At 33.3% G+C, this 27921-nt stretch overlaps 1 protein-coding gene across 2 annotated transcripts; it reads right to left on the bottom strand.

The window, feature by feature from the left end:
- Positions 1-18: 18 nt before the first annotated feature.
- On the bottom strand, positions 19-27663 carry LOC140056933 (serine/threonine-protein phosphatase 4 regulatory subunit 1-like). 2 transcript variants are annotated; one of them, XM_072102458.1, is made up of 17 exons: positions 27648-27663; positions 27497-27541; positions 16167-16290; positions 11243-11349; positions 10652-10794; positions 10049-10195; positions 8989-9159; positions 7468-7626; positions 6353-7273; positions 5749-5934; positions 5206-5367; positions 4366-4466; positions 3924-4044; positions 3517-3632; positions 3190-3350; positions 2901-3034; positions 19-2598 (listed from the first exon to the last, which is right to left on the bottom strand). In XM_072102458.1, exons 1-17 carry the CDS (start codon positions 27652-27654, stop codon positions 2581-2583), a joined length of 2823 nt encoding a protein of 940 aa, XP_071958559.1. In that variant the 5' UTR covers positions 27655-27663; the 3' UTR covers positions 19-2580. The 2 variants fall into 2 exon arrangements, with proteins under 2 accessions (XP_071958559.1, XP_071958558.1); XM_072102457.1 differs by lacking the exons at positions 27497-27541; positions 27648-27663 and adding an exon at positions 20747-21592.
- Between the last annotated feature and the right edge of the window lie 258 nt (positions 27664-27921).

Here is a 27921-nt window from a genome sequence, read left to right as displayed (position 1 = left end):
TAGAAAAAACAAAAAGAATATAGTTCAATTATTTATTTCTCATTTTTATCAAACTTTAATATCATACATTATTTATTAATTACACCAAAATAAACACCGTTCATGTCAACATTATTCTGCAGATATCGAAAACTACACAAGTATAGATGCCATGATGTATCACAAAATACACAATTTAAAATATCCAACTAAAAGTACTAATGCGCCAATCTAGTCATAAAGTATTACTCTATGATCTAGTAGAGAAGCAATAAATATTATGAAGTGTGAAATATTAAACTGGTATATTTAGAGGGAAAAAAAACTTGGAGATACCAACAGAAAGAAAGAAATTATGTTGAAGAAATTGATAAAAAAGCAACAGCAAGGAATTATTGATAAAACTGTGTTTAAGAGAAACCAAGACTAGTTGATGAAATTCTGAAAGATTTGGAGAAAGTTTGGAAATTTCTTGACAAAACCAGATTTTAAAAAGCTATCATGTGAATTGTGAAAGGAAAACAATGAATATCTGATAAAATACGAACAAATACTTGATAAAAGAAAGGTTTGTTTTGGAAACTATGACAAAAATAGGACTTAATACATAAGCATTTGGCTATTAGTCTTCCATTTTCTTCAGGATTCTATTATTTCTCTGCTGTTCCAATATAACAAACATGCTTGTATATAAAATTTGCATAATGTTATAAAACACTAAAATAGTTGATTAATACATACATATTTATGCAAAAGTAAGTAATATTCACAATTTTGCAAAATATTTTAAAATTTTTCCTTCAATATTATGCTATTTTGGAAGTACAGTACAGAATTGTTATTAGTTCTTTCATGGAGAAATATTATTTTTCCATGGTTCTTTACATGCTATACCATTTTATGGAACTTTTCTTACATAGTATGAAACGTATTTAAACTTAACTATAAAAGTGTAATTACATATAGTGTGGCACAAAATAGTATTTCAATACAATTTTCATCAACAACACCCAACAAAACTTATTACTGTAAATCGACACAAAAATATATTTTGTCATAAGAACAAAGAAACACATTTATAATAATATTTGCCGAGTATGTTGTTCTTTGGGAACTTTTTTGTGCATACTTAACTGATGAAAGATTATACTAGTACATTCAGGATTTCTTTCACACCAATTCATTTATTGTCAACAATTTCAGTTTGTTTTCACTAATTTAGAAACATATTTAAGCCATTATTTTCTTTACAATATATATATACAGTTTGTTTTATCTAGAGCAGATATTAATTAAGCAAGCACATGTTTCCACATATGGTCACGAGGTTTGTAGTACATGTATCGGGGATGTTTCCCATATGTTAACCTTTTTAATATAGTACATTAAACAAAGACTTCTACACTCCCCATTTCCTATTACAGGTGCCACTCAACAAACATTTATTATCAAAGACAGTACTCACTATTCATAGCTCCTTCCTGGAAAATACTTTTAGTTTTTGTTTTTCAGTTTTACAATATATACAAAATGTTTTGATAAAATCATCATTACACAGTAATGTAGGAGTTTATCTAGCGGATATAAAGAGGAAATAAACAATCTTGGGAAAATAACTGAAAGACAAATTGACCATCTCCTCTAGCACCACAATTAACTTAAATGCGTTGGTCAGTGGTCTAGTTCAGCACCTGGACGTTTCAATTACCTATCTCACCTTTTCAAAATATTCACCAATGCTTGTCATTTCAACATTTACTCACAAATATCTTTATTATTAAACATATAGGTGAAACAAAAGGTGTATAATATTGGTTCTTCAACCATGCATAACAAAAAATTATTATAAAAACCACAAAATATTTTACTGTTAAATTAATTAATTTTAATATTCAGAACAACATAAAATCAGACAGGTTACATAATCACAAAGAGAAAATTTAAAATGCTACAAAAATTAACAGTATAATATTACGTGTATTGCTTAATATCAAAGTTCTTTGGAATATAAGACAATTTTATAGATATACAACCAGAAAAATACTGACTTTTAATGTTCATTCTGCAGATTATGAAATGATAGATTTATTTGATAATATAAATACTACCAATAATGAATAAGAATTAATTAATTATATAATGCTATTTTGTAAAATTATGAAGCCCTTTTTATATATATATATATTGTGTGAAATGTAATAGCTTGATTAAACCATTGTTACAATATTTTGTTTATATTTTTTGTTTTGTAATTTTAGTATATACAAACATACATATGTATATCAGATAATAAAAAAAAAAAAAAAAAAGATTAAAAATGTTTTAATGGGTCTTATGAATATAAAGAGCTATTAATTTTATATTATACACAATTGGGGGTTTTATTAAAAGATGTTACATATCTGCAAATTTTACATGTGAACCAAATTAATTAATAAGTTTTAAACATATACAGTGCAAGTGATATAAATAATCTGTTGAACATAAGTTGATGTGATCTATTCAAAATAATTACTGCATTTAAAAACATTAAAAGTTACTTATGGTGGGGATTTCTGCTGGTAATGTTAGCTCTGTTTTGTCAACTTCTGCTTATTCAAATTATTCCAATTGGTCATCCTATTTGAATTAAAAAATAATTACATTAATAAAATGTTGTATAGAAATATTTGGTACAGTTAACTCTCCTAATACCGAATTCTATTTAATAAACAGAAACTCTTCCAAAAGCAGACTTTTCTTAAGCTCTGTCTACACTATCAAACTAGTTTGACAAAAAGAGTGTGATGTGCCCAAATATGGTAGTGATATAGTGTGTAGAGAGAGCTTTAAGGTTCATACTGTCCTAAATCTGTTCCAGAATTTCTGGAAAACTAGGTATGTTATGCCAGGCCTAGGGTGGACAAGTTGAGTATACTTACGTATTGGTCATGTGATAAGTCTATAGGTATAAGACTCGCATAGAATCGTACGTCTCTGTCTTTGTCTGATCTCAACGAATCCAGCGTATCTTCTACAATTTGCTGTTTATCTTTACCTGCTTCACTAAAATATCCTGGAAAAAAAAATAAAAAAATTTAAATCTCAGAGAACAAGATAAAAAAAATTTGATTATTAAGGTGTGTTCCCAATTAAACAAAAGAACGAAATTGTTGCATTTTGTGGAACAAACGGTTGGTTAATAACCAATTGTATAATAAAGATCATTACCTGAAGCAACAACTTCCTGCGTCAGTAGTCGTGCAAGAGCGATTCGGACGTTAGGAATTGGGTCCTCTTTGAGTGTGAGCAGACTTGGCATGAAGTGCTCCAAGAACAGTTCTGGTTCCAGTGATTGTTGCTCTAACAGACTATGGCATAAATGGGCAAACCTGCAAGTAGGAATATTTAAGAAAATAAATATTTAAGGTATAGTAAACAAGGATACATCATTCTTACTTACTTAATTCCTATTAATGTTTATTCATTTAACTAAGATGAATATTTACAATTACTGCATTAGTGGTAAGTTACTGCAGTGATGCACTGCTAACTTACGTTTGTCTTCCAAACCACCTGCCATTCTGAGCATACTTTGTAACAATGTCATCAACAAACGTTTTTAAAAGAGCTGGGTTGTCAGTCGAATTTAGTCGTTTTAAAACAACACCAAGCTAAAGAAAAAATAAAGATAAATTTCACTTAAATGCAACGAAAGCTCAAAAAAAAAAAGAAGAAAATATAAGATTTTGATTTTCAATGAGTTACTCTAGGAACTAGTCTTTTAATTCATTGTGTACATGGTATATTTGTAAGTGATTTTTTTAAGTCAGCTTTAGCATATTCTAGATATAGAAATATACAATATAGGTCTTAGGTTAGGTCTATCGCCTATCAAAATCATATACATGAAGTATTCCTTGTGTAAGGAAACTGTAGGCTCACAAAATATAAGTAAAACTCACCAATTTATAAGCAAGAAACCTGACATCTGCTACTCTATCACCAGCTAGTGTCAACGCAATTGGGAAGAGGTATTTACACACATCCTTAGCACTGTACAGGCCACACATGAAAATTAGTTGTCTGAAAAAGAAAGTGAAGAATTAAAAAAAAGGAATAACACTTCATTTGAGGAATAGTATTAAGTTTATGTATTCACCAATTGCACTTAAGTGAGATATTTCTCTTAAATATTAAATATTTCACTTTATTTTAAAGAGTTTTATTCAATTGGATAGGAAAATTGTGTAATTATGAGGGTTTCTTCTAGCCTAAGATGATGATGTCATATCACTATCATATTTGTGTACATCACACTTTTTTTGTCAAACTAGTTTGATAGTGTAGACAGAGTTTTAGTGGGACTACAGTACGGCAACATGATAATTTCAAGATAAGACTTACTCTGCTAGTTCTTGCCTGAAGCGCCAATTTCTTTGGTTGTCTGTTGTTAGAAAGTCATTCATCCGAATCAGATACTGACGTCTTAGATCTGGTTTGAGAAGCTGAAACCAAATTATAAAATTTACCATTTATGTTGAGTTAATGCCACTTACAGGGTGATTTCATCATCACGAGAAAACCCGAAGACTAGCACATCACACCAAAACACTAACAAGTAGTGACTATAGCAAAGACTAGAACCTTAGACACTAGGATTAGAAGGTTTACCATCAGACCACAGTGTCACTACAGTAGAGCCTTTATTTTACGTACGGTACGGAACCGAAAGGCGTACGTAAAACAAGAGATTCGCAAAATCTTAAATTGGCCCCAAATACGTAGAGATCGTAGCTATAAAGGCTACCGTGTTTGCCTAGCCCTACTTTACTGTACAGCATGCAGGTGGTCACTAGCTAGGCCTTGCCCAGACTATTAAGGCCAGGCTAGCAAGATGTGAGGCCTAACTAGAAAAGTACAGTATATACAGCCTGTGCGTTTAATATCAATGTTCTTGTATCTTCTATCAATAAAAACACTCACTGCTGCAGGGGGAATGCACGTGTGTAGCTTGTCTCACACAGCAGAATTCCTTATACAGCCATGGCTTTGTTTGTTGTTGTTAAATTGCGCCCCCAATGTAAGAAATGATGACATCATCGGTTATTTTAAGCGTACGTAAAATCCAGGGAACATAAAATTAGGGTGCGTAAAACACAAGTTCTACTGTACTACTAAAAGCACATATCCAACAGTAATGATTATAATGGAAAATTCAATCTGAGAATTGGTTTAAAAACTCACTTTAATAAAATCTGCAAAATGTTTGAGAACTCCAATTCTAACTTCATCGAGGTCTCTGAGGAAACTGTTGAAGACTGGAACCAAGTCGGTAGTGGTGATCTCATCTCCCAAGATCACTGCCATCTGGTGGATGGAGAATGCCAATGTACGGCGTACTTTCCACTACAAGAAGAAAAATAGAGAAATAAGCCATCAATAAAATAAAAACTTGTTTTTGATCAAATGTATGACATTTTTTTTGTTAAAATGTGCTATTGACATCCTTTACATATCTATTGATCATTATGCCGCCCTCAATATAAATATTAGAGAGTAATAATTTTAAAACAAAATGGCTGTGCTCAGATAAATTAAGATAGAGGTTGGAGCATTTGTAGTATAAATAGTGCATCCTTGGGCAATTGTTGTTGGTATGACTTATTTTCATGGTTTTAACTTCAAAATTCAGAAACACATTCTACTCTAGGCTTGGATAATCTTTTAGCCACCTTCCTATTTTAAAGTCATGATCTCATACAGACTACTTATAGTACACTACCTTACCTGCATATCACAGGCTAGAGTATCATAGACCTCCTTTAGACATTTCCAGTTCCTCCGGCCTAGGGTTAGCGACACGCCTGGTAAACTGAATGCGCAATGCTTGGCTATTTCAGTGTCTACAGTCTGTGATTTGCTAGGCTCAATCATGTTGAGATATTGCTCTAGTAGTTCGCAGGGTATTACTTTCTGTAGGAATAATCACAAAGGGAGAATGAAACATCAACTATAGACAACAATAGAACATGGGTAAATATATAATATATATATAGAGTATCTAGTTATCTTGCTGTCTTGTGAACATGTTCAGAATTGTGGATGTGGTGAGTATAGAACCGTTTTTTTCTCTGCATTTATTTGTTCAGTCGATGTTACACTTAAGTTCTGTCTACACTAGTTTAACAGAAAAAGGGAAGTGCCCAAATATGGTCGTGATATGCCCAAATAAATATGGTAGTGAAATGACATCATCATGTCCATATTATGGGCACACCACATTAAATACTTTGTTAAAACTGTATCTGTACTTTTGAATGTCTACAGGTCCAGAGAAGGTATAAATATGAATTGAACAACTATTGTTTTGCTAATTTTATTTTTTATTTACCTGTGTCCTACTAAGTTGTGGAGCACCAATATTTAACCTTGGCTTGACCTCTGCTTCTGTCCAATCTTTCATGTCATCATCCTGTTCCAACACACCGTTAACAATCGACATCGTTTTCTCGTCCAATCGCTGTCCAATAAACCGCGTACTTGCAATATTTGACACGGTATCAGTGATTTCATTCACTTCGTTTACAGATGCTTTGTGGATTCTTGCGTCAGAGTTTTCTTCATCATCGAGCATCAAACCGGGATCTTCTAAATCATAATGCGTTTCAACTTGGCTCACACCTTCCTCGCAGTCTTGTAACCTGACCTCTATTTTGGAACTTTCTGTTTTCTCATCTTTCGTAAATTCTTCAGAAACACCAATGATGTCTTCTTCGATATTGCCAACCGGTGGAAGAGGCTGTCTCCAGTATAAAAAGGATTCATACTCCGTGTTAGATGTACCAGCATCTTTACATGTGTCTACGTTAAATTCTACATGTCCCATTCCTCTATGCGTCACAATCTCCTCTTTCTCCGCATTTTCTCTACCATCTTTTACTCTTCCATCACTTCTCTCATCTCCAACTGCATTTTCATCGGAAAAGTTCTTGTTTAAAAATATCATAGTACTGTTAACACCGTTACAATTTTCCGTCCTAGAATCTTCATCAGAAGATGAATTCTGAGAACAAGATTCATCGGAAGATGAGTTCTGAGAACGAGACTCATCAGAAGTCCTTTCATTAATATCTAAATTGGAAGTATTTTCTGGTAGATTGTCCAGTTCGTATGTTTCTGTCGCTGGTTGATCGTGTACGGAGCAATTGACAACTGAAAGTACACCGTCCTCGGTGATGGCAAAACCAGACACGAGAGGATCAGCAAAAGTTGAAATAAATGGTCCTAAAGTTTGAAAAGCAGCCATGCGAACCTGCAAAATATAATGATTGTAATGAACACAATTTTCTACAAAGATATGTTTTAATAGCTAAAAATGTTTTTTTTAAATTAAATTTCAACAATGACAATATCATTAAATTTAAATAACACGTAAATAAGTTTTTTTATTATCTAACTAAATTTTAAGTGTTGTTTGGATTGGCACATATTTTAGTATGAACTTACCCATCTTGATTGGTCTGTTAGAAGTTTAACAAATAGAGGTGAAAGTTGATTTCTACGTGTTTCTTGTGAGACGGAATATGACACGCCCATGAAGCACTCTGCACACGCTTTACGCACACCCCATACGCCGTCCTCGCAGAGCTCTTCAAATCGAGGTAACTGGAAGAAACAGCACATCAAATAATAAAGTTTCTATTATGCTGAATAAATACACAATACTGTGATAGACACTAACTCACACCTTGTTAACAAATTGTGAAAAAAACCTCTCCCAACCTGTTTAAAAGTATAATGGCACTAATAGCCATGTTTATACAGTACTGTATATCCTCTGGTATAATCCCACCCGCCTAGACACGAAATTGGGCCGACTCTGGGGAAAGATTGATTCAGAAAAAAAATGATTGGTAAGCATTTCTCATCTGAACTGGCTAGAGAGGCTTACATCAAGATCAAAAGTCAATACTGGGACTATATCCGGGGATATGCCTGTTTGTGAAATCAGACATAAAGTAGGGGGTGGGATTAGACCTGAACTGGAATTATACCTGAAGATATAGTATTTGAATTTACCATTTACTTATGTTATCTCTTATATGAAATAAACAAACCATCATGAATTTTTCAATGTCGTATGCTAATCAGGGAATGTCTACTGAAGCGCAAACCGCAGGAGATTTGTTGCATACATTTCATTTTTCTACGTCAACACTGGGCCGCTCTTGTAATTACACAATCATCAAGACTACTGCGTTGAGCAGACGCGCCATTATTTTATTCTCCAGTGAGCATTATCAAACACATTGCACAATGTTATTTGCTTATTACCGTGGGATATAACCTCATCAATGTCAAATCAATTTATATAATGAATGACAATTGCCAAATAAATAACAGATATTAAGTTACAACTTAATCATGATGTAATATAGACAATCATTAAATTAATGTCTCAAGTGTCTCAAACCGAAAATTTAGATGAGGAAGAACAATCAATTAGTAATTCATTTTAATTGCAGATTTCAGAAAAATTAATATAATTATTTCTTTAAAGATATATTGTCCCCCTAAAAAATAATTTTTTGTATATTTTTGTTGTTGAATATGCCATTTTAATGTCACAATAGTTATTCACTTTGACCAAAAACTGCATAACAAAATATTTTCTTAATAATGAAAACATTTCTTCTGGTTTCGATTCGTATAATAATATAAGTACTTATATTATTAAAATATTTTCTTGAAAAAAAATTTAATTGAAAGCAAACAAAAAATACCAACATTTTCTGTCAGACAATGGTTTTTGGTTAAAATTAACTTTTGAAAATTAAATTTCTTTTGTCATTTTTTAAGTGAAAACATTTTGTTTTCAATTTTTTTTAACAAAAGTGACTAACTTTATTAAAACTGCAAAATGGCCTATTTAAAGTTTGATTTTATTTATCTTAATTTTTCATGGTTTTGTGGGACAATACATCTTTAAATAATTGAAAAAAAACCTATTATTTTTTAAAAACTTACTAAAGTAATTTCTGTAGCCTCAATTCCAACAACTCCACAGATGTCGCCAAAGTTAGCAGCACACACTTTTCGTATATGAAAGAGTGGATCCTTACACAGTTCACTGAACTGGGGTAAAAACAAACGCTCTGTGATTCCCCTTCCAACTAGAGGTGCCATCTTGCTCATCAGCTACAAAATTAACAAGTTAAATTGTTTCATTTAAAAATCAAATTAATTATTAACACATTTTCTATATTTTAAACATAAGTGAAGCTCTGTCCATATATGGACATGTTGTCATATCACTACCATATTTGGCCATATCATCACTACCATATTTGGGCACATCACACTTTTTTTGTCAGACTAGTTTGATATTGTAGAGAGAGCTTTAGAATAGGTATGTCTACAACCTGCTGTAAAAAATGATACAGTATTTAGTACTGAAGTAACTCCTTGTTGTACTGCAGTAACTCCTTATTGTACTGCAGTAATTCCTTGTTGTACTGCAGTAACTCCTTGTTGTACTGCAGTAATCCCTTGTTGTACTCTAATCTACAACATGTGGAGAGACAAGGTAGCGAGATGATCCAAAATACAATCTCACTACCCATGTCTTTCACATCTTACAGATTACCTCAATGTTGATGACAAAGGTCGACACATCTTACAGGTCATCTTCAAGGTCAATACTCTACTCCTTCAACAGCCTCAAAGGTCAACATATTTTTTAGATTACCTCATAGTCAATATTAATAGTTATATAATTATCAGCTCTGAAGGTCACAAGGTGAGAATAATTACATTCTTCAATGACTTCTGGTCAAAGGTCATTCATAATTTTTATCTATAGACCTACGAATACAATCTACTCACATAGAGAGAGGGTCATATGAACTGGATTTGCTACAATGAGTAAAATGGTCAAAGGTAATTTATTTGCAGACCTACAAATACAATCTATTCACAGAGAGAAAGAGAGGATCATATGAAAACCGGTTTTTGCTTTAATGATTATTGGTCAAAGGTCATGGTGGAGTACCAAAGCATCACCACTGCATTTAAGTACAATACTTACTGCTACAGCTTCTGTTCGGTAGTCATCTGCACTTTCTTTGTTTGACAACTGAACGATGACAGGACAGACTTGCATCTCAACATCGCAAGTCTCCACTAACTCTTGCTCTAGGAGTACTAACAGTGCCGCTTGACTTGTTTTACGCACCTATGAAAAAGAAGACACTTATATACATTAAGGGTACTAACAATGGATTACATGATAAATAGCAGTGATAAAATCGCCATATATTTCAAAATTTATTGCAGGAAAAACATTTCACTTCAGCTGCTTTATTTTATTTATTACTAAAGCTCTGTCTACACTATCAAAAATATGTGATGTGCCCAAATAGTGTAGACAGAGCTTAAGAAACACACACAAGGTCATACTTATACCCCATGTGTACGGATGTGTGCAATTGAACAAATTGTACAACAAACAAATGCACAAAACCTCTATAAAATCTAATATCAATATAGTTGTTGTACCGCAAACTTTTATATTGATTTCTACTTTCAAACCTTCAAAAATAATAATATACTTTTATTAAGTAAAAAATACCGCCTTCTTTATTCTTTAATGTCAAGAATAAAAAACTGAATAAAGTGCAGTAAATCTCACCTGATGGTTAGTGTCTGTCAGATAGCGTACGACAGTTGGTAGAACGTAGTCTGGAACAGTACCTGGAAAATGATGATGGTACTCATGACACAGCATGGCAATGTGCGGGATCTGTTCCATCACTTCAGCACGCACCGACGGTTCTGGGGAAAAAAAATGAGTAAGTTTAAAACTTAATACCCCAAGTGTTTTGGGGCTTTGGATAAAAAAAAAACAAACAGGAAAGAAACTGATTCTAGGCTCAAAGATTAAATTAAAAATATTTTGGTTCAACTTAGTAGCAATTAAGCTTGCTTACTGTTTAATCCTGTCACTGTCATGGGCTTTGTTTGTATTGTTTTATCAAGTTTTAAAATTGATGAAATAAATGAAATGAACTATTACTGTACTAATATAAAAAAGATTTTGAAAAAGGACTTATTTTGAATAAAGATAAAAGATTTGTCCCTTTGGCTTTTTTAGTATAAAAATAATTCAAGAAAAATGTTAACTGGTTTAAAATAAAGGAAGGATATCTTTACAGTGAAAAACTATGAAAAAACTTTTTTTTTGTGGCCATGATCATTAGAAAAATGCAAGACTAGAACTTACCCATGTCCTCAGACAATCGCACCATTGCGTTTAACACCATTGTTTTCTCATCTGAATACTCGCATACTGATCTTAGAGTGTCCAACAGAGATCTTGCAACCATTTGCCTTAAGAGAAAAAAACAAGTCATCATTTTAGGAACAAGCAGAATAAAAGACATGATTATTGGATACTTGCAATATCTTATTGTTCTTTACATAAAAAGAAAGAATATTTGATTTAGTCTTTTTATTTTAAAAATATTTTATCTATGCACCAGATAAAAAATATCTTGACAATAAAAGAGATAGAGATATTTAAAATCAAACTTGCACTTTGTGGTATAGAAGATTCTAGAATAAGAGGAACAATTTGGGAGAAGAAAGAAATATGACAATACTATTTCAAGGAGGCTAAAGTTAATCACAAAACACCAGCAGCAAAAGAATCCTTTGCTTACAGCAACATTTAAGAAATCAAATCAATATTAGTAAGCCCTGAGGGATTAACGAAATTAATTGTGTTTTCTTTAGACCAAGACACCGTCATCAAACTCCATTGACCATTGGGCTAGGGGCAATTGGTCAGCAAGCCATTATTAGCTTAGTAAATCTGAATCGGACGACCTAATCAGCAGTCACCCTGACTGATGCATCCCGCTGTGGAACATGTCATGTGCAATTGTGACATGCTGTTACCATCTGGGTAAGTCTACTGCCAATGGTTGATAATGCAAAGCGCCCGCTGGTGTCAGACACACCCTTTTTCTCTTCCACATTCGTTGCGCAGTTCTTGCAACATAATAATTAATACTGGGTCTGCGATAACAATACTCACAATTTCAACAAAATCAGTTACGGAAATGAAACCCATGATTTTTCTTCTCAATCATCTTTTAAGACATCTGTATCAACTACCTCTGCCATGTTTTTTCTTTGATGCACAATTCTTCAAATAATGGATTGTTTTCTTGAGAATAAACATCTTTTTTCGGAACTGTATTCCATTTTCGACGAACACTGCATATTTCTTTGACAATAAACTTTAATCTGATACACCACGAATCTTGTTCCGGTTTCCATTATGCAATCTTTCCAATTTCATCAAAACTTCCAAAATGTTGTCAGAACTGTTAAAAGTGTAAACTCATCAGAAAAAAATGAGGAATACGGTACAGTAACTCCTTGGTTGGTTTGATTCAAGTTAGGTGTTCAACAGACTAGGGTTTTTAGTTACACAATCTAGGTTGGAAACAACAGCAAGCCGCTACCGTGACGACTACTCATAGATAGACTAACCAACTGATGCAGCTCTATCAAGGACCTTGCACAACGACAACAAAATGGCGGTAAACTGGTATCACATGATCCAAATCAGCCAATCGTAAACTGCCAGAACGGCATGAGAAATTAGGTATTCATGGTTGCCCGCTGTGCGAGCTGGTCGGCTTACATTTTTCCCATGCCCAGGGAACGACGACGAATATCACAGCAACAGAGTATTGCTCTAGAAAAGCAAAGGAATGTCGCTGAGAAAATTAGGCGCAAGGTCACCGTTATGGGTGAGTTTGAATGTAAGAAAAAGATATTGTATAGCACCTGTCTTGTCTATTCTTTAACGCTAGCTCAAATATTTGTCATGAAACTTCATAAGAAAATACAATTAACGCTCTGGACCTAAACCAGTGAACACTGGTATCACAAAAATATTACAATAACAAAAGAAATATAATAAAATCTACCAACAAGTCTTTTAAATAACTATGTTAAACAAATTTGATTCGACTTAAAAACTAATAGAACTTTCAATAGGAAATCTGGATTCTTTTCGAAGATTTTGAAACAACTTTACTTTATATTATAAAAAACTGCACCAAAAAATAAAAAAAAATAAAATTTTATTATTCAACTTTTATTTTTCAACAGCTACTCAAGAACTTAAAGAAAAAGTAAATATTGAACTACAATTGCATCCTTTATGGCAAAAATATATTTATGACCAACGGATGTGATGGCGTAGACCCTAGAATTTAAGGTTTGCATACCACATCTATAGTTAGTTCTCAACATCTATCTCCATATGCTCATCGCAGCTGTGCTTCATTACGGCATGCAGATATCATTCGTCATACACCACAGGAGGGTACTTGGTCGTCATTTGAACCCGTTGCTCAACAGCTATTGGATGTTGGCAGTGTTTGATGGCTGGGCTGATAAAGATGACCTTAGTATAATTATCTGAGGCGCGAAAACTGACCACCTACAGATCCTTCCAGTAATAACTTGGCATACCCTCGGGCAGCTCACATTTTTCTTTCATTTTTGTGCACTTTATTTCTGGTTTTGTTTTCTGTTTAATTTTAAGACTGTCCAGGAAACCTCAAATATGTTTATAAATTGTATTTATGTAACCAGTCATTTTAAAATTTTGCATTAGTCAAGCACAAAATGCTGGTTTTTGATGGTTACCACTGATTGAGTTGTCAGGTTGTGTGAATTTGGGTACAAGTACAATTTTGAGAGAGTTGACCAGATATTTTTTGTAGACCTAAGTCTTAAAACACTTATATTACACAAGTTAAAATATTTCTAAATTCTAGCAAAATAGCTCTTAACAAATTTGAAATAAAATTCTTAAAAAAGGAATACTGTAAATGAATGAACTACTTACACAAACTAGTTTGACAAAAAAAATGATGTGTCCAAATATGGTAGTGATACAGTACCAGCGAGAATTACTGCCCCTTTTTGGACGCGACGGACGCGTCGAGTGTCCGTCCAATTTGCATCCACGACGCGTCCATTCATAAACTAAACCAATGATTTGGACGCACTTTCGTCGGGCGGGCCGTGACCTCGCTATCTGAGTCTGTTTTTGTTATTGTTTGCGACCGTATTCATATTCAAATGACATCGGAAAACTAAGCCTGACTGTTGAGCAGGGTCGGCTGTATTGGTGTTTGTTTATAAAATACTTTCACATTCACAAACAATATAATTAAAAAATAAATAAAGTTAGCCTACGACTTGTGTGTGTTGTGTTTATTTTTATCTGCCGAATAATTCGTCCAAAAAGCCAGTTTCGTGCGAAACTGTGTCTATATCTATCGCTAGCCCGCCGTGTGATCTAGCCGGCCGGTTCACTGTCTAGCACGTACACCACCGCCTGAGATCGGCCTAGCGTACTCGATCAATAATCATCGTCATGATACAGTATATTTTGTTCATATGAATCATTTTATGGAAGAATATTTTTTTAATAACGAGGCCTCTATTTTATGTTGAATTATTGATATGATCATAGAGAAATAAGTTATATTTAAATGTAATATGATGAGTTAAAACTGTGGAAGAAGGCTCAACAAAATCATGTAGCCTACAGTATGTACTGTACACTGTCAATTTATATCTCCATGGTCGTCATAGCGCGCAACAAAGAGCACGTGATATTTTTCTACTCCATTGGATCCCAGCAATATTGCAACCATGTTCTACCGCTGCTGAAAAGCGGGTTGATGACCCTGTTGATGACGTACAGTACAACACTAGGCATTCTGTGTACGCTTTGCTTATAAATATTAAGAAATATTTTTTTTACGCTATAATGATGTTCCTCTCTGATCATGTTAAGATTACAGTGTTTGTATAATTGTAATAATGACTGTAATAATATTTTTTTAGTTAATGTTATTTTGTACCAATTTTGGGGTCTAAGCATAGAGATATTATAGTGAAGTTCACTATAATATCTCTATGCTTAGACCCCAAAATTGGTACAAAAAAACAAGGGCGGGTGTTAGAATTTGATACACTGAATAGAAAAAGACAAAGCGATTTAAAACAAAAAAAGCCAAGGGCGGGTGCTAGAATTTAATATAATGAATAAAAATAGGTTGAGGATATTATATAGTGTTACATAACTACATGTACTGCACCATTTTTGTCCATTACAATGTGTCGATTTTTTAATTAGTATATAAAATTCATTGCTTCGCTCGGACAGCGAAAGCAAACTATTTTTCACACACTCGGGTCGCCGAACGGTCGAGTTAGGTAAATATGCTATCACGTGGTTTTACTGCATGGCAGGCACACGTGGTTTCAGCACTGCATTTCCCGCAAGTCTCGTTCAGCGGTTTCTTTTCGTTCTTTTTAGGCGGCGTGCCAAAGAAGTTTTTTGACATTCGATACTCACAATTCATTGCTTCGCTCGGACAGCGAAAGCAACATATTTTCACACACTCGGGTCTAGTCGCCGAACGTTCGAGTTTGGTAAATATGCTATCACGTGGTTTTACTGCATGGCAGGCACACGTGGTTTCAGCACTGCATTTCCCGCAAGTCTCGTTCAGCGGTTTCTTTTTAGGCGGCGTGCCAAAGAAGTTTTTTGACACCCGATAATAATTTTACTCACAAAAAATCAGTCTTTCTTGCCCATATAGTAAGCTGTAGTACTAATGAACTGGTATCTATACGCACTTATTCATTAATTCGTTTTTTAGAGGTTTTTTTTTGCATGTTATTAACTACTGTAGTATAAAATACATTTCGTTTAATACAGGTTTTCACGGGTTTAGAAAACATCGTACAGAATATAACTGTAGTACAGTACCAATGCGGAGCTTTTGTTTACGTTAACACCGGCGTGGTTAGCTCAAACACAAAGGACGTTGGTCTAAGGTTAAATCACGTCAGACGCGTCGATATAATGGACGCGAAGTGGACGCGTCATGGACGTATTCATGCCGCGTCTGCCGCGTCCGAATTGGGCAGTAATTCTCGCTGGTACTGTATGCCCGAATATGGTAGTGATATGACATCATCATGTCCATGTATAAGCACATCACATTTGTTTGTCACAAAAAGTTTGATAGTGTAGACAGAGCTTACAGAGGTGTAACAAATATATTTTAGGGTTTGGTCTTACAGTACACTCGTCAACTCACCTGTTAAAGATGTTTTCACTGTCAATGTATTTATGAAGTTTTGCCAAAGGACTGATAACTTCATCTTGTGTGGTGATGTCCAACGGTGAGCTACCAATTCCCAAGTCATCTCCATCGTCATCACCTACAAAACAATATAAATTAATATTAATATTATATTTATTTTGCCATTGTTTATGTATTTTCTGTCGTCCATTGTGTTTCTTACTCAATTGTATTGTTTTTTCCCAATAAAGTTTATTGTACTGTAAAAGTGTTACTGTAAGTAAAATTAATTTGTAATTTTAAAAATGTACAGTATCATTGGTAAATTATGTAATACACTGTCAAATATGTATCACATGTGATGCATGTAATGTTAAAGACAGGTACAGTATATGATGATACAGACAGGTATATGATGATACAGACAGGTATATGATGATACAGACAGACCTATGATCATACAGACATCACATGTGACACTGTTTTACAGAATTTGCCTACGATACTGAACAAATTATACTGCAGATACAGTTAGCAAGATACGGCTTAGCATACGAATGGCCTATTCTAGTGTAATGTACTTTTTAAACGTTTAAATGTACTCTATACACTATCAAGGTAGATATCATAGCAGTATACATTTCAACAATCTGAATGTCAAATGCGTGTTTGTCAGAGAAGCAAATAAATCAGATGTCTACAGATTCAGAGTATAAACATTTTGTGTTTAGCTTTCATTTCTTAATCAACGCTAGGATAAAGCTAAGTTCACAAGTAAATAGATTTACCATGTACAACAAGCAATCCAAAGCAGAACAACTGCTTAGCATATCAAACATAATACAGTTTATGAAAAAAAGAACATTAAATAAAAACATTTTGATTGTACAGTTAACTTTCCTTTTTGCCTTTTTAAAGGAAACAGCACACAACTGTACAGTACAGTGATGCCATACTAAGTACAGTATGGCATCATGTACAGTACTGTAGATCTGTGCTGTTGTACGGTAATAATGTGGGCTAGATCAGATCTTACTCCACACCCTACAGTACTGTATCCGTTTAAGGAGGCCTCTTTTGTAACCTCCCAGAGTACTACAAAACATTCATCAATTTCTCTTTTTCACTAGAAAACCGAGCTAGTTAAGATTTTCTCATTTCTTACCTTTACTAAAAACTACTGTGAGTAATGACCAGTACCAGTACTAACCCCTAAAGTGCCCTTTACTGTACACACTACCGTATCAGCAGTGGAAATGATGGTAAATAGGTGTTATTCATGACAACCTTTTGTGAAAAGAATCACCCTATTAAAATCCTGACTATAGGCTTGTGTATATTAGATGTTTTCATTTTCACAGGAATGTTTATACTGTAGTCACTACCTAACCAATATTTCACCAATTTATGCAACATTCCTAAAACATGTTCATTATTCAAACCCTTTCATCACTGTTACAAAAGGTCACAACAAGGTTTACTTCAAAAGAGATATTAGTTTTAGATAAGGTAAGAAAGATTTAGGATATCTACAGCATTCCAATTGACACATCAATTCAGTCAGCATCAAAGAAAATCCATCAAGATAATTGTGAACATATTTCAATTACATTAATGTTACATAGCTCTAGTAAACAGTCAGTTAAATACTCCATACATTCTCGGTGGCGCATCCAGGATTTTAAATAGGGGGGGCCAAGGGCCTAAAAATGGTAAAATGAAGGGCTGAGCTTAATTTGATGTCCTATCTTTTGCACTACAATTTGCCAAATTTTTTGGGGGGGGGGGGGGGAGGACAGTTGGGCCTTCATACCACCTTAGATCTGCCCCTGATTCTTATACTTTAAAGAATAAAGAAAGTTCTCTAAATAAAAATGTAAACAAACTACACACAAAGTTGATCTGTTTTTATTAATGAATTTGTATTATAACTTTCTCTCATTCTTTATAAAACTGTTCACCTGACTATAATTGCGCTTACAAGATACGTTTTGGAATGCACAGGAAAACAACATGATAACTAAACATTTAATAAGTACTATATCATCGACCTGTCAAAGTATTTCCTACCAAAGTTCTGAAGATGAAAAATACCTATTATTAAAATGGTACGGTCCAAATAAAGTTATGTAAAGAGAAATACATGAATTTTAACTCTTCCTTTCACATATCTTTCAAGTGCTCAACATTTGTCAACTTTCCAAGTGATGTACACTGTACAGTATATTCACAGTTAAAAACAATGTTTCTTGATTTTGGTCAATTTCTTTTTTAAAGTATAGTAGATCACCATACATTTATATTTTTATATCCCGTTTTGTATGGCAGAAATTTCAAGAAAAAAAAAGTGTACTTTTGTCATTATTATTATTATAAACTTTGACCTGTGAACTACAATATTAACATCAGGTTTAACCTTTAACCCAGTAGTACTAATAGAGTATTTATCTTGAAATACCTCAACACAATAAGAAATGTTGCATGTGATTTAGGAATTTTATTAAACTGCTCCCAGCTATGGTTTATTTGCAAAGCAGTCTGAAGTCTGTTGTAAAAATAGGTGAACTATTATTTTAATGGTTATAATTAATTTCTAAATTCATGTCGGGCTATGGCTATAGGGGAAATGCATAACGTGGGTTGCTCAAATACAGAAGTAAGTTCATCATGTATAACTACTGTACATATTTTCAGTCAGTTTTCAAATTCTACCTGTAGCCACTACAATACTGTAGTTTGTTGCAGTTGAACTCCCCCCACCCCCCAAAAAAAAAAACGGGAGAAAAATCCCCCCCCCCCCAAAAAAAACTACTGTATGGTTGAATATCTAGATATTTTAGTATTCTTAACGATCAATTCTTTAAATGCTTAAATTTAATGAATTTACAGAAACTAATAATGTACTCACTGTGTCTCAACAACTAAATCTATGCAAAACAATCTACTGAAACAGCGACCACCTGCATTTGTTGAAATGCCTAGCTAGTGGAACAGAAGCAACTATAGCTACAGTAGGCCCCCCTACCTGGGCTGGGAATGTGGCCTGAAGGCCTAGCTCATTAGCTGCAGTGACTACAGCATTCCAGGTAGAAATCTAATCATCTTGCAATGGTCTCCCTAGAGCAGATAAACCAGGATGGTGCTTTGCTAGATTTCTGTTTATAATTGACAGCGATTGCCCTCCCAGACAGATAACACCATTTAAAAACTTTATGGCCTATACCTGGGATTTAACAGGTTGAAAAAATATATTCTCTATATGCCAATGTAAGCATGTTGCATCGTGAATAAGTAACTGAATAAGTAACGATACAGTCGGACGCTTATTCGGATGAATATTGTCGTTTAAATGCAAGTACAGTAAATCCATACGATTAAACTGGTGGCCCTATTTTAAACATTCCGAGGTTCAATCCATTTAAAAACAGAATAATTAGTACAGATAAAAACAGGGAGAACAGAACTGAACTGATTGAATTCTGATAGAAAATATTGATGAAAAGATACTTTAAAATAAATTATCTGTTAACAATAACACTTTATTTTTAATATTTATACAAAACAAGTTAAGCTTTATTCAGCATGTGAAACTTCTTTACATTTAAGTCATGAAAAATAATTATTGATTACCAAAATGAAAATTATACCATTTCTAATCAATATTTCATTATTAATTAAAATTATTAATTAGATATTGATATCAAGGCACTGGGTAATAATTATGAAATTCAGCTGGCAGGAAAACTTAAAAATTTACACTGAGAAAATATCTTTGTTTCATAGCAGGTTAACAGGTACAGTATAAATGGTTGTTGCTAGTTATATTCGTCTAGTGTAAAAATGTTAGTGTATCAACACAATCCAATTTAATTAAAGGTAAATTGTTGTCAACAACATTATAGAACATTAATTAAACCACTGGGTAGCATGGATAAGAGCAGGGTCACTCAGTACGGCAGACCAAATGCACCCCACATTATTAGTGTAGCAGTCATATTACCAATGCCTGATGTCGATTATGAATTAAAAAATAAATTTATTTTAATAATGAGTATACTGTAGATATGAATTTAATAATTAACTGATATCAATTTATGTATAACATCATACACTAAATCTTACTGCTGCTATACATACAGTACTATACTATTAATAAAGTTGTTCAGACTGAAAAATTGACAAATGAGAGATTTTAATTAACTTATTTATAGACAGATACACATCACTTAAAGAAAAAGTATGTCACTTCATTCTAAAAATAGATCATAAATAGGTCAATGTTTATGACTTAAGTGATTAATTATGTCAACATTATCCTACTTAAGTGATTCATTATTAGTATTCACTCTACTTATGAAAAAAAAAAACCTATTGAATACAAATGGAAAACACAATCACGATAGACTACGAACTCGCCATCAATTTCAAGGCATAAACTAAAACAAATTGTGCAACAATGTGACATATGAAAACTAACTAAACTACACTAAATTCGAAATAGTGCTGTAAAAGATGACCATACTTTGGCATTTTTAACCGCATGCTGGGAAACAGGGTGCAATCCTAGGCTGTAAAAACTAACCTATATCACCCACCTGGATGTAGCCTAGCCAGGACCATCATCCGTTCTCCCCCAACCATTATATAATCCATGTTTTATTCACAATACAGGCCTAGCATCTGTTGTTGAAATGGGACATAGCTGCATGTATCCTCCCTCATCAAGAGTGTTGAGGAATGCCACTAAAATAGAATATGATAACTATCATTCGGCAGTTTAACGAGAAAACATGACCTGCGTCATTTTGCACGCTCTACGATCACAAGTTCATCAATTAAATAAAGTAAATCCAACAATAACATATTCTAATTTGCATATACTGTACTTTAAATAATAAACAAACATTTAAAAAATATATTCTATCCTTACTACAGCACATAGTTTACCCCTGTTTTTAAAGTGGTACAGTCCAACTAATTTGACCCTCCTGTGAGGATGCTGTTTTGAACAAGATGGATTTCTGAAGAAACAGATTGCAAGGCGACTCTATATTGCATTATAAACAAATTGGGAAACAGTGAGATTTTTGATAAGTTTAGTAATATAATTAACACCCCCAAGGCTAGCGTTCAATTGTCTTCTTCACAGTACAGGGTACGGTAGAAGAAACTTAAAAGTGGTACATAGTAGCTTGAATATTAATGTGTTATCCCGTGAAGAAACAAATATATTAGTAATTTACATTTCTTTCTCCTGCCCTCCAACAACCCCTTTCCCCTCTCACACACAAAAAAGGAAAGAAGATATCTTGATAAACCACCATAGTATACCAGTGGAATTAAACCATGTAGATATAACACTGTAAAGGGATTAAAAGAAAACTTGTCTCACCTTTTTTAGAATCACCTACAAAAATAATAATCTCATTTTTACTCAAATTGGTATACTTTTAATTAGTAAGAATAAGACAACGTGTATATACACCTATAAACTAGGTAAAAATCTCATCTATAAAATGTACAGAATGTAGACCACAGTAGATAGACTATGAACCCTGGCATACTGTACCTTTGTGTTCAGAACCTTAGAAGAGCATCTCACAAAATGGCTGCCAATAAACTGTACCAAAATCTTACTAATTTAAACACATGCTGAAGCACACTACAGCATCAGTTTTATTACTCTTTGATGCGGAAACCTGCCCTCTAAACACCCTGTGGGTTAGCCTGGCCTTCACTCATTAGTATGGACCAATGTGAACGCTCTACATCCATTTACCGCCAAATCCTCTCCATCCCATGTGTCCAACAGGTAACTAGCTTTAACAGAAATTCATGCCAAACATATTTGTGTTCCAAATATTAAGTCACCAAATACAACTACTATACAAATAAAGTATACTTCTAAGTTCTATATTTTCAAAAAAATGAATGTAAATTGGATTAAATTAAAAAAAAAAAACAACTATTTTTTCACCAAGACTGTTAAAAAATGTCTTATTTTTCACATTGAAATTAATTAAATATATTTTATTAAGAATGAAGCCATTTTTCCACGAAGATCTCATCTGAAAACTCATTGTTAATTTTAAATGTGACACTGACACTGTTTGAGTCAGATGTTGATATGAGTAGTTAGTCTGTACATTACTCTATCAACATATTTTTTTGGTCAAAACAAGCTATAGTACATTTTTAGTTATAATATTTAATAAGGCTACTTTATGTAAAAAAAATGTTATTTTCAATTAAATTTAATTCAGTTTTATTTATGAGGGGCTTTAGTAGTATTAAGTATTTTACACAAACGTGAATTGTTTATACTACTCAGAACCCTTCATGAACAGGATCATCCCATTTTTATGGAAAATTAAATGGTATTTTTTTTTATTAATGAATACAGCCATTGAAAGAAACTACTTGTATAGGGAAAAGGCACTATTTTTCAATCAAATAATTTAAATAATAAAAATTTTTTATTACATATAAATTTAATTAAACCTTGGGACTTAACTAGCTTAATCAATAGAGACAAAATGGTAACCATTTGTACAGGGCTAAAACTCCTAGGTCGTGTTCGTACGGTGGTTAAAATAAGCGCTTAATTTCACCCATGCCTCGGGTTATAAATTGAGCGTTGTTCGTACTTGAAATATTTAACCGCTTAAATGCTTAATCAACGAATCACAAACCGGAAATTACGTTTTAAGGTCAGTTGTCTTTACAACCTACGACCCCATTTTCGCACGCTAGTTTCGTGTTGTATATTTTTTACTCGCGATCTTTCTTTACAATAACAATTACTTGCTACCTTTTACACTGCTTATCCTTGCGACAAACCTTATGCCTCTTAACGCCGATAATCCTGCCGAAATATGCCTTCTCCTGACGACCATTATTTTACTCATTGACGAAGAATTTGAGCCCAATGTTACACGACGGAAACACCACCGACCAGCGGCTCCCCGACCAGCTAGGCCTACTAAGCGGTCTACACCAACAAGGACAGCACCAGCTGACGATCGCTCTCGAAGCGTGTATGGAAGAGCTTCGTAGGAGAAATGACGGGCCTAGGCAGCGAACGTTTGTCAAAATTTGACACATTGCCTCTATCGGAGATTTATTATCCTCGAAGGCCGAGTATAATTGGATTATCGCTGAAATAACCTGCAAATTTGGTGAACATTTTACCTCAAATTTTTTGTAGCCTGAGGCAAAAGTTAATTGGATCACGAGAACGGAAATCGGGAATAAGCTGGTATTTTCAACCCCTACGAACAGGCCCCTAGTCCAACTCTATTGCTTTGCAACATGGAGTATTTACCAACAGGGGGGGGGGGGCAGTATATGTTATTGGCACTGCAATATGTCGTGTCATCCTACAGAAGAGCTGGCATACCCTTTTTGACTAATCATTTTTTTCCTAATAATATATTGGATTCAATTTTATCTGAATGGATTGTAACTAACAACTTTTAGACTAACACAAACATACATTATTTTTTATTTATTTTTTTTTATATTTATTTTTTAACACCATATTTAATGAGGGTGATCCATCCAGCTATTGCTGATCATTAGGGACCCTCAGAGGTTCACAAGACAAACATATACACAAGATGCTCTACATAAACAAAGTCTTATTACAAGTCTTTGGGAGTGAAGTAATTATGTAATCATTTACTGAATGAAAGCAAAACTAAACAACACTGATGGTATTTCATTAGAGAAATAACAACATAACTAAAAGGAATCAAAGTACAATATTCTTCACTTACAATATTACAACTCTGTAATCACGTAGCCATAACATCTCTGATAAGCTTAGAAATATACCGGAAAACTTTCAGATATATTGGCAATCAGTGAACATACTGGGCGACCTCAACAACATCAGCAAACATTCCAACCGAATTAAAATCATTACAAAACGACACCATGCTTACGTTTATACAGAGCTTGTCACGATGCAGGTGTCTTGGTGAGCCTACACTAGCAATGTAAGCTTATCATTCGTCGTCTTTGCACACCGAGGAGCCTACAGTAAGTGATCTCACCTAGGAGCTCAACATCACTTGGTCCAGACATGTGTATATGAGCCTCATAGCACAGTCTCAAGCAATCTGAGACAGTGAAGCATGTTGGCCAAATGCAGTTTATTTATATCATGGTTTAAATGGATGTCTTTACATTAATAAAAAAAAAAAAAATGTTTTTACTAAGAGACTAAATTAATTGTTACTTCTTGTATGTCAATACAGACTTTTTGTAATTAAATAATTGTTATCACAAAAATATAACAAAAATAGAAGGATAACATTCAACTTGAAGTCAAACTTGAATATTGTATTGTTTATACAAATAGTCTTTCGATTTACATTATAAATCGCTTAAAGTAAGACTGAGACAGGAATGCTACGAAGCATGAACTTAAGATAACATAATTCAATTCATTGATCCCAGTTGAATTTAAGCTTCCGATGATTGCGCAACAAAACTCGTCCTTAATCAATGCTCATTCATCATGCGAACGAAACAGGGTCATCATGAATAGAGAGCGAAAAGAAATGTCTTAAATGTTTTAAAATTATATAATTCTAGTTTCAACATAAATAGGTAATTACTTGTTCAATTTACTGCAAATACATTGCTTAATCAAAATGTAATTTACTGTACTACAATGTATATTAGGCATGCACGATCTAGTTGTTTAATTTAAGATTTGTTGGGTTTGCACTACAGTACTATGTATTTCATTTAGGAAAATGTTAACCCATTATTTTCAGTTAATGAGTTATGTTCTGGACTGGTAATGCATCATGTTATGTAGGGCTACTAGTGAATGATAGGACTGTCAACTGTTTGTGGGTTTTAAACATTACTTTATTCAAGTTTGGCTAGTTTACAATACTTAATTATGACAGTGCCTGGTAGGCAAATATAGTAAATTATAACTGCATTGTCAATAGCATATTATGTAATATTTTAACTTACCTATAAAGATATTAGAAGAGTCCAACGTACCATAAGGGGACACCAATCAAAACTTGACATTTTAATCAGAATGGAATGCTAGAGATCAGAGTTCAAGGGTACTATAAATGGCTGCCTATTCTATTGTCATTTATATAGTTAATATTATGTAAATGTACCTAAATCGAACTTTAAAGCTATTGTACTTTACACCTTGTAATTGAATACAATGTATGTAAACATTGATTGATAATGATAACAGTTTATTAATAGTTTACATTTTAAGCATCTTTATGTTTGTACTTTTTACCAGCATTTATTATTATGTCATCATCATCAGTTAATATAGTAGTACAGGCTCAGGGAACAGTTTCATTAAAACAAATTTAATTAGCAAAAACTGCTTATCAATCAGAATTCTGAGACATGGTTTTTGCAATGTTTTTGGCTATACTAACTTTCTATTTGATAAATTGAGGCAATAAGAATAAGGTGGTTGGAAAAATATTCCCTGCTGTATAAGTTGCTAGCCTTGATGTGGTATTTTGGTAAGCTACTGTAGTAGTACTAACTTAATTTAATTCACTGGATTACACAGGTTTTGTAATAGATTTGATATCCCCTTCCCAAGCTAGTTTTATAACATTGCATTGGGCAACAATCAAATCATAACACGCAACAAAATAAAACTTTTTTTTGTGTAAACTGTAATTATAAAAACGTTGTAATTCTTACATAATAGGTAATTGATTAGAAGTAAACAAATGTGTAGTGGCTCATGAAATCAATTATAATTAAAAGAGAACTGGAAAATAAAGAATGGTAGGGCTAAAGGTTGAATAGATTCATATAGCTTGGAGGTAATAAAGAACATTTAATTAACAGCAGATGTTTTTTAAAAAGTAATATCAATTTAAAGTTCACGCTAAAAAAATGATTTACGTCTAAAAAACAAGGTTATATAGAATAGATGAATAAAGTCTGCAAAAATTGCTTTATGCATCAAAAGAGAAAAAGTAAGCAAACTACCGAACACACATGTTAAAAAAAGGGACAATACTATAGTTGAAAATATTGAGATAGAAATTATAATAAGAAACCATCTTGAGGCAAAGGCTCTACAAGTACACATGTTGGGGAAATGTTCCCTTAACTCTCTACATATTGTGCTTATTATGTAAGGAATTGTGTCAAAATTGCAGTTACTGCATTAACTACAATTTTTTACTGCAATTACTTGATATTTGTTTCAATACAGAATATTATGAGGCAGTTACTGCAGTAAACAGTAGATTTACAATTGCCACAAAAAGGTTTCATTATATGTCATTGTAAACTCAAAAGGCTATAAAATTTAGTTAAATTGCTCTTTTTGCATGCAAAAATTGTTGTATACTCTTGGGATATAAGGGGAAGTTAGCCAAGTTTTTATTTTGCTACAGGATAAATATATAACACATGAAACACCAATAATGTTCTAAAAACACTTTCTTATTTGACTTATCACTTTTAATGTTCATTTTGTTTCTATTGCTAGCATAGTTGTGTTTTTCTTTTATGATAAGCTAGCTTAATTGGCTTTATATAGGCTGATGACAATGGAGTCACTTGAGTATGGATAACATTTTTTAATTTCTAGGTGGAAATAATAATAAAGTGCAATGTGTAACAAATTTAATCGGATTTGTCCAAATACTGTAGTTTTAGAGAAAATATAGTAGTAGCCATTAGTATTACGAAACTAGCAAGCAAGATTATATTACAAAAGCAGGAAGAACAGAGCATAACGCAACTGCCTAGCTTTAGATATCAATAATGCATTTGATATATGCCAAGAATATCATTATCAATCTGGCATCTGGCCCTCTGATCTGACACTTCAAAAAACCTTTAAAAATCCCTCTATATATAGTCTATTCTTGAGTAGTTAATTAGTTGTTGATGTTGTTGTCTGGTGACGGAACTCTAAACACGCCAAAAAAAAACTCATTATTCCAAACAAGAAAATGTTAGGCCAGAAAGTACTGGGGTACATACTTAGACTCAGCTGTCATTCTGTAACACTTGCGCCCCATCACCATACATCACACACAAATTTTGGGCCTAGCCTAGGTACGCGAAATTTATGTAGGCTACTACTAGTCGACATAAATATTTACAAAAACTTAAAAATATGACACAAGTTAATATTCATATTATTGTTGGAAGCATATTTGAACTCACGAATGTTAATATTTACTACCTAGGCATTCAATTAGGCTTTAATTTCTACACTTTTTTGCTGTCTGCCTTCTTAACCCTCGCGCTCATACATTTTTTATGTTCATTCATAATAAAACGCCCACCAAAAGCACAAGGAATACAATACTTACAATCTTGCGAATCAATTCGTATCCCCAACCCTAGTAAATTGTAGTCTGTGGAGTAACAAGCAATGACAGTTTTATGAAATATCACTTTATCATTTTACACATAAAAGCCATTTTTATAACACGGAACTGAGAATTCTTAAACAGTACTTACCCGCCATGTTGTATGTGAAGACGTATGTACACGAGGAGTCTGGCGCCCTCAAGTTGATAATCGATTGTTATAGATTGGACTTATTTTTTTGCACTCCGATTCCATAGTTCAATTCAATTCGATCTTTTTATTTTGGAATCTCTTGTCCATAATGATCGAACGAATAAGTGAAGTGGGGAGGATACATACACACTCATGAAATTATACATTTCCTCCCCCCACAAAAAAAGATTCTGAAAGTTAATGTATTATTCGAGCACGAATATCCGTTTCT

Source organism: Antedon mediterranea, chromosome 8 (genome assembly GCF_964355755.1).
Source record: "Antedon mediterranea chromosome 8, ecAntMedi1.1, whole genome shotgun sequence".
NCBI lineage: Eukaryota > Metazoa > Echinodermata > Crinoidea > Comatulida > Antedonidae > Antedon > Antedon mediterranea.
Note: the sequence above shows the minus strand (reverse complement) of the source record. Positions and strands in the feature narration are given on the sequence as shown.

Excerpts from the sequence above, each read along its gene's own strand:
- LOC140056933 (XM_072102457.1), bottom strand. The coding sequence starts at position 20,804 with ATGGATTATATAATGGTTGGGGGAGAACGGATGATGGTCCTGGCTAGG. Across the intron at positions 11,350-16,166 it reads AGTGAAAACATCTTTAACAG|GCAAATGGTTGCAAGATCTC; the intron begins GTGAGTTGACGA and ends TTTTCTCTTAAG. Across the intron at positions 7,274-7,467 it reads TAACAGACCAATCAAGATGG|GTTCGCATGGCTGCTTTTCA; the intron begins GTAAGTTCATAC and ends TATATTTTGCAG.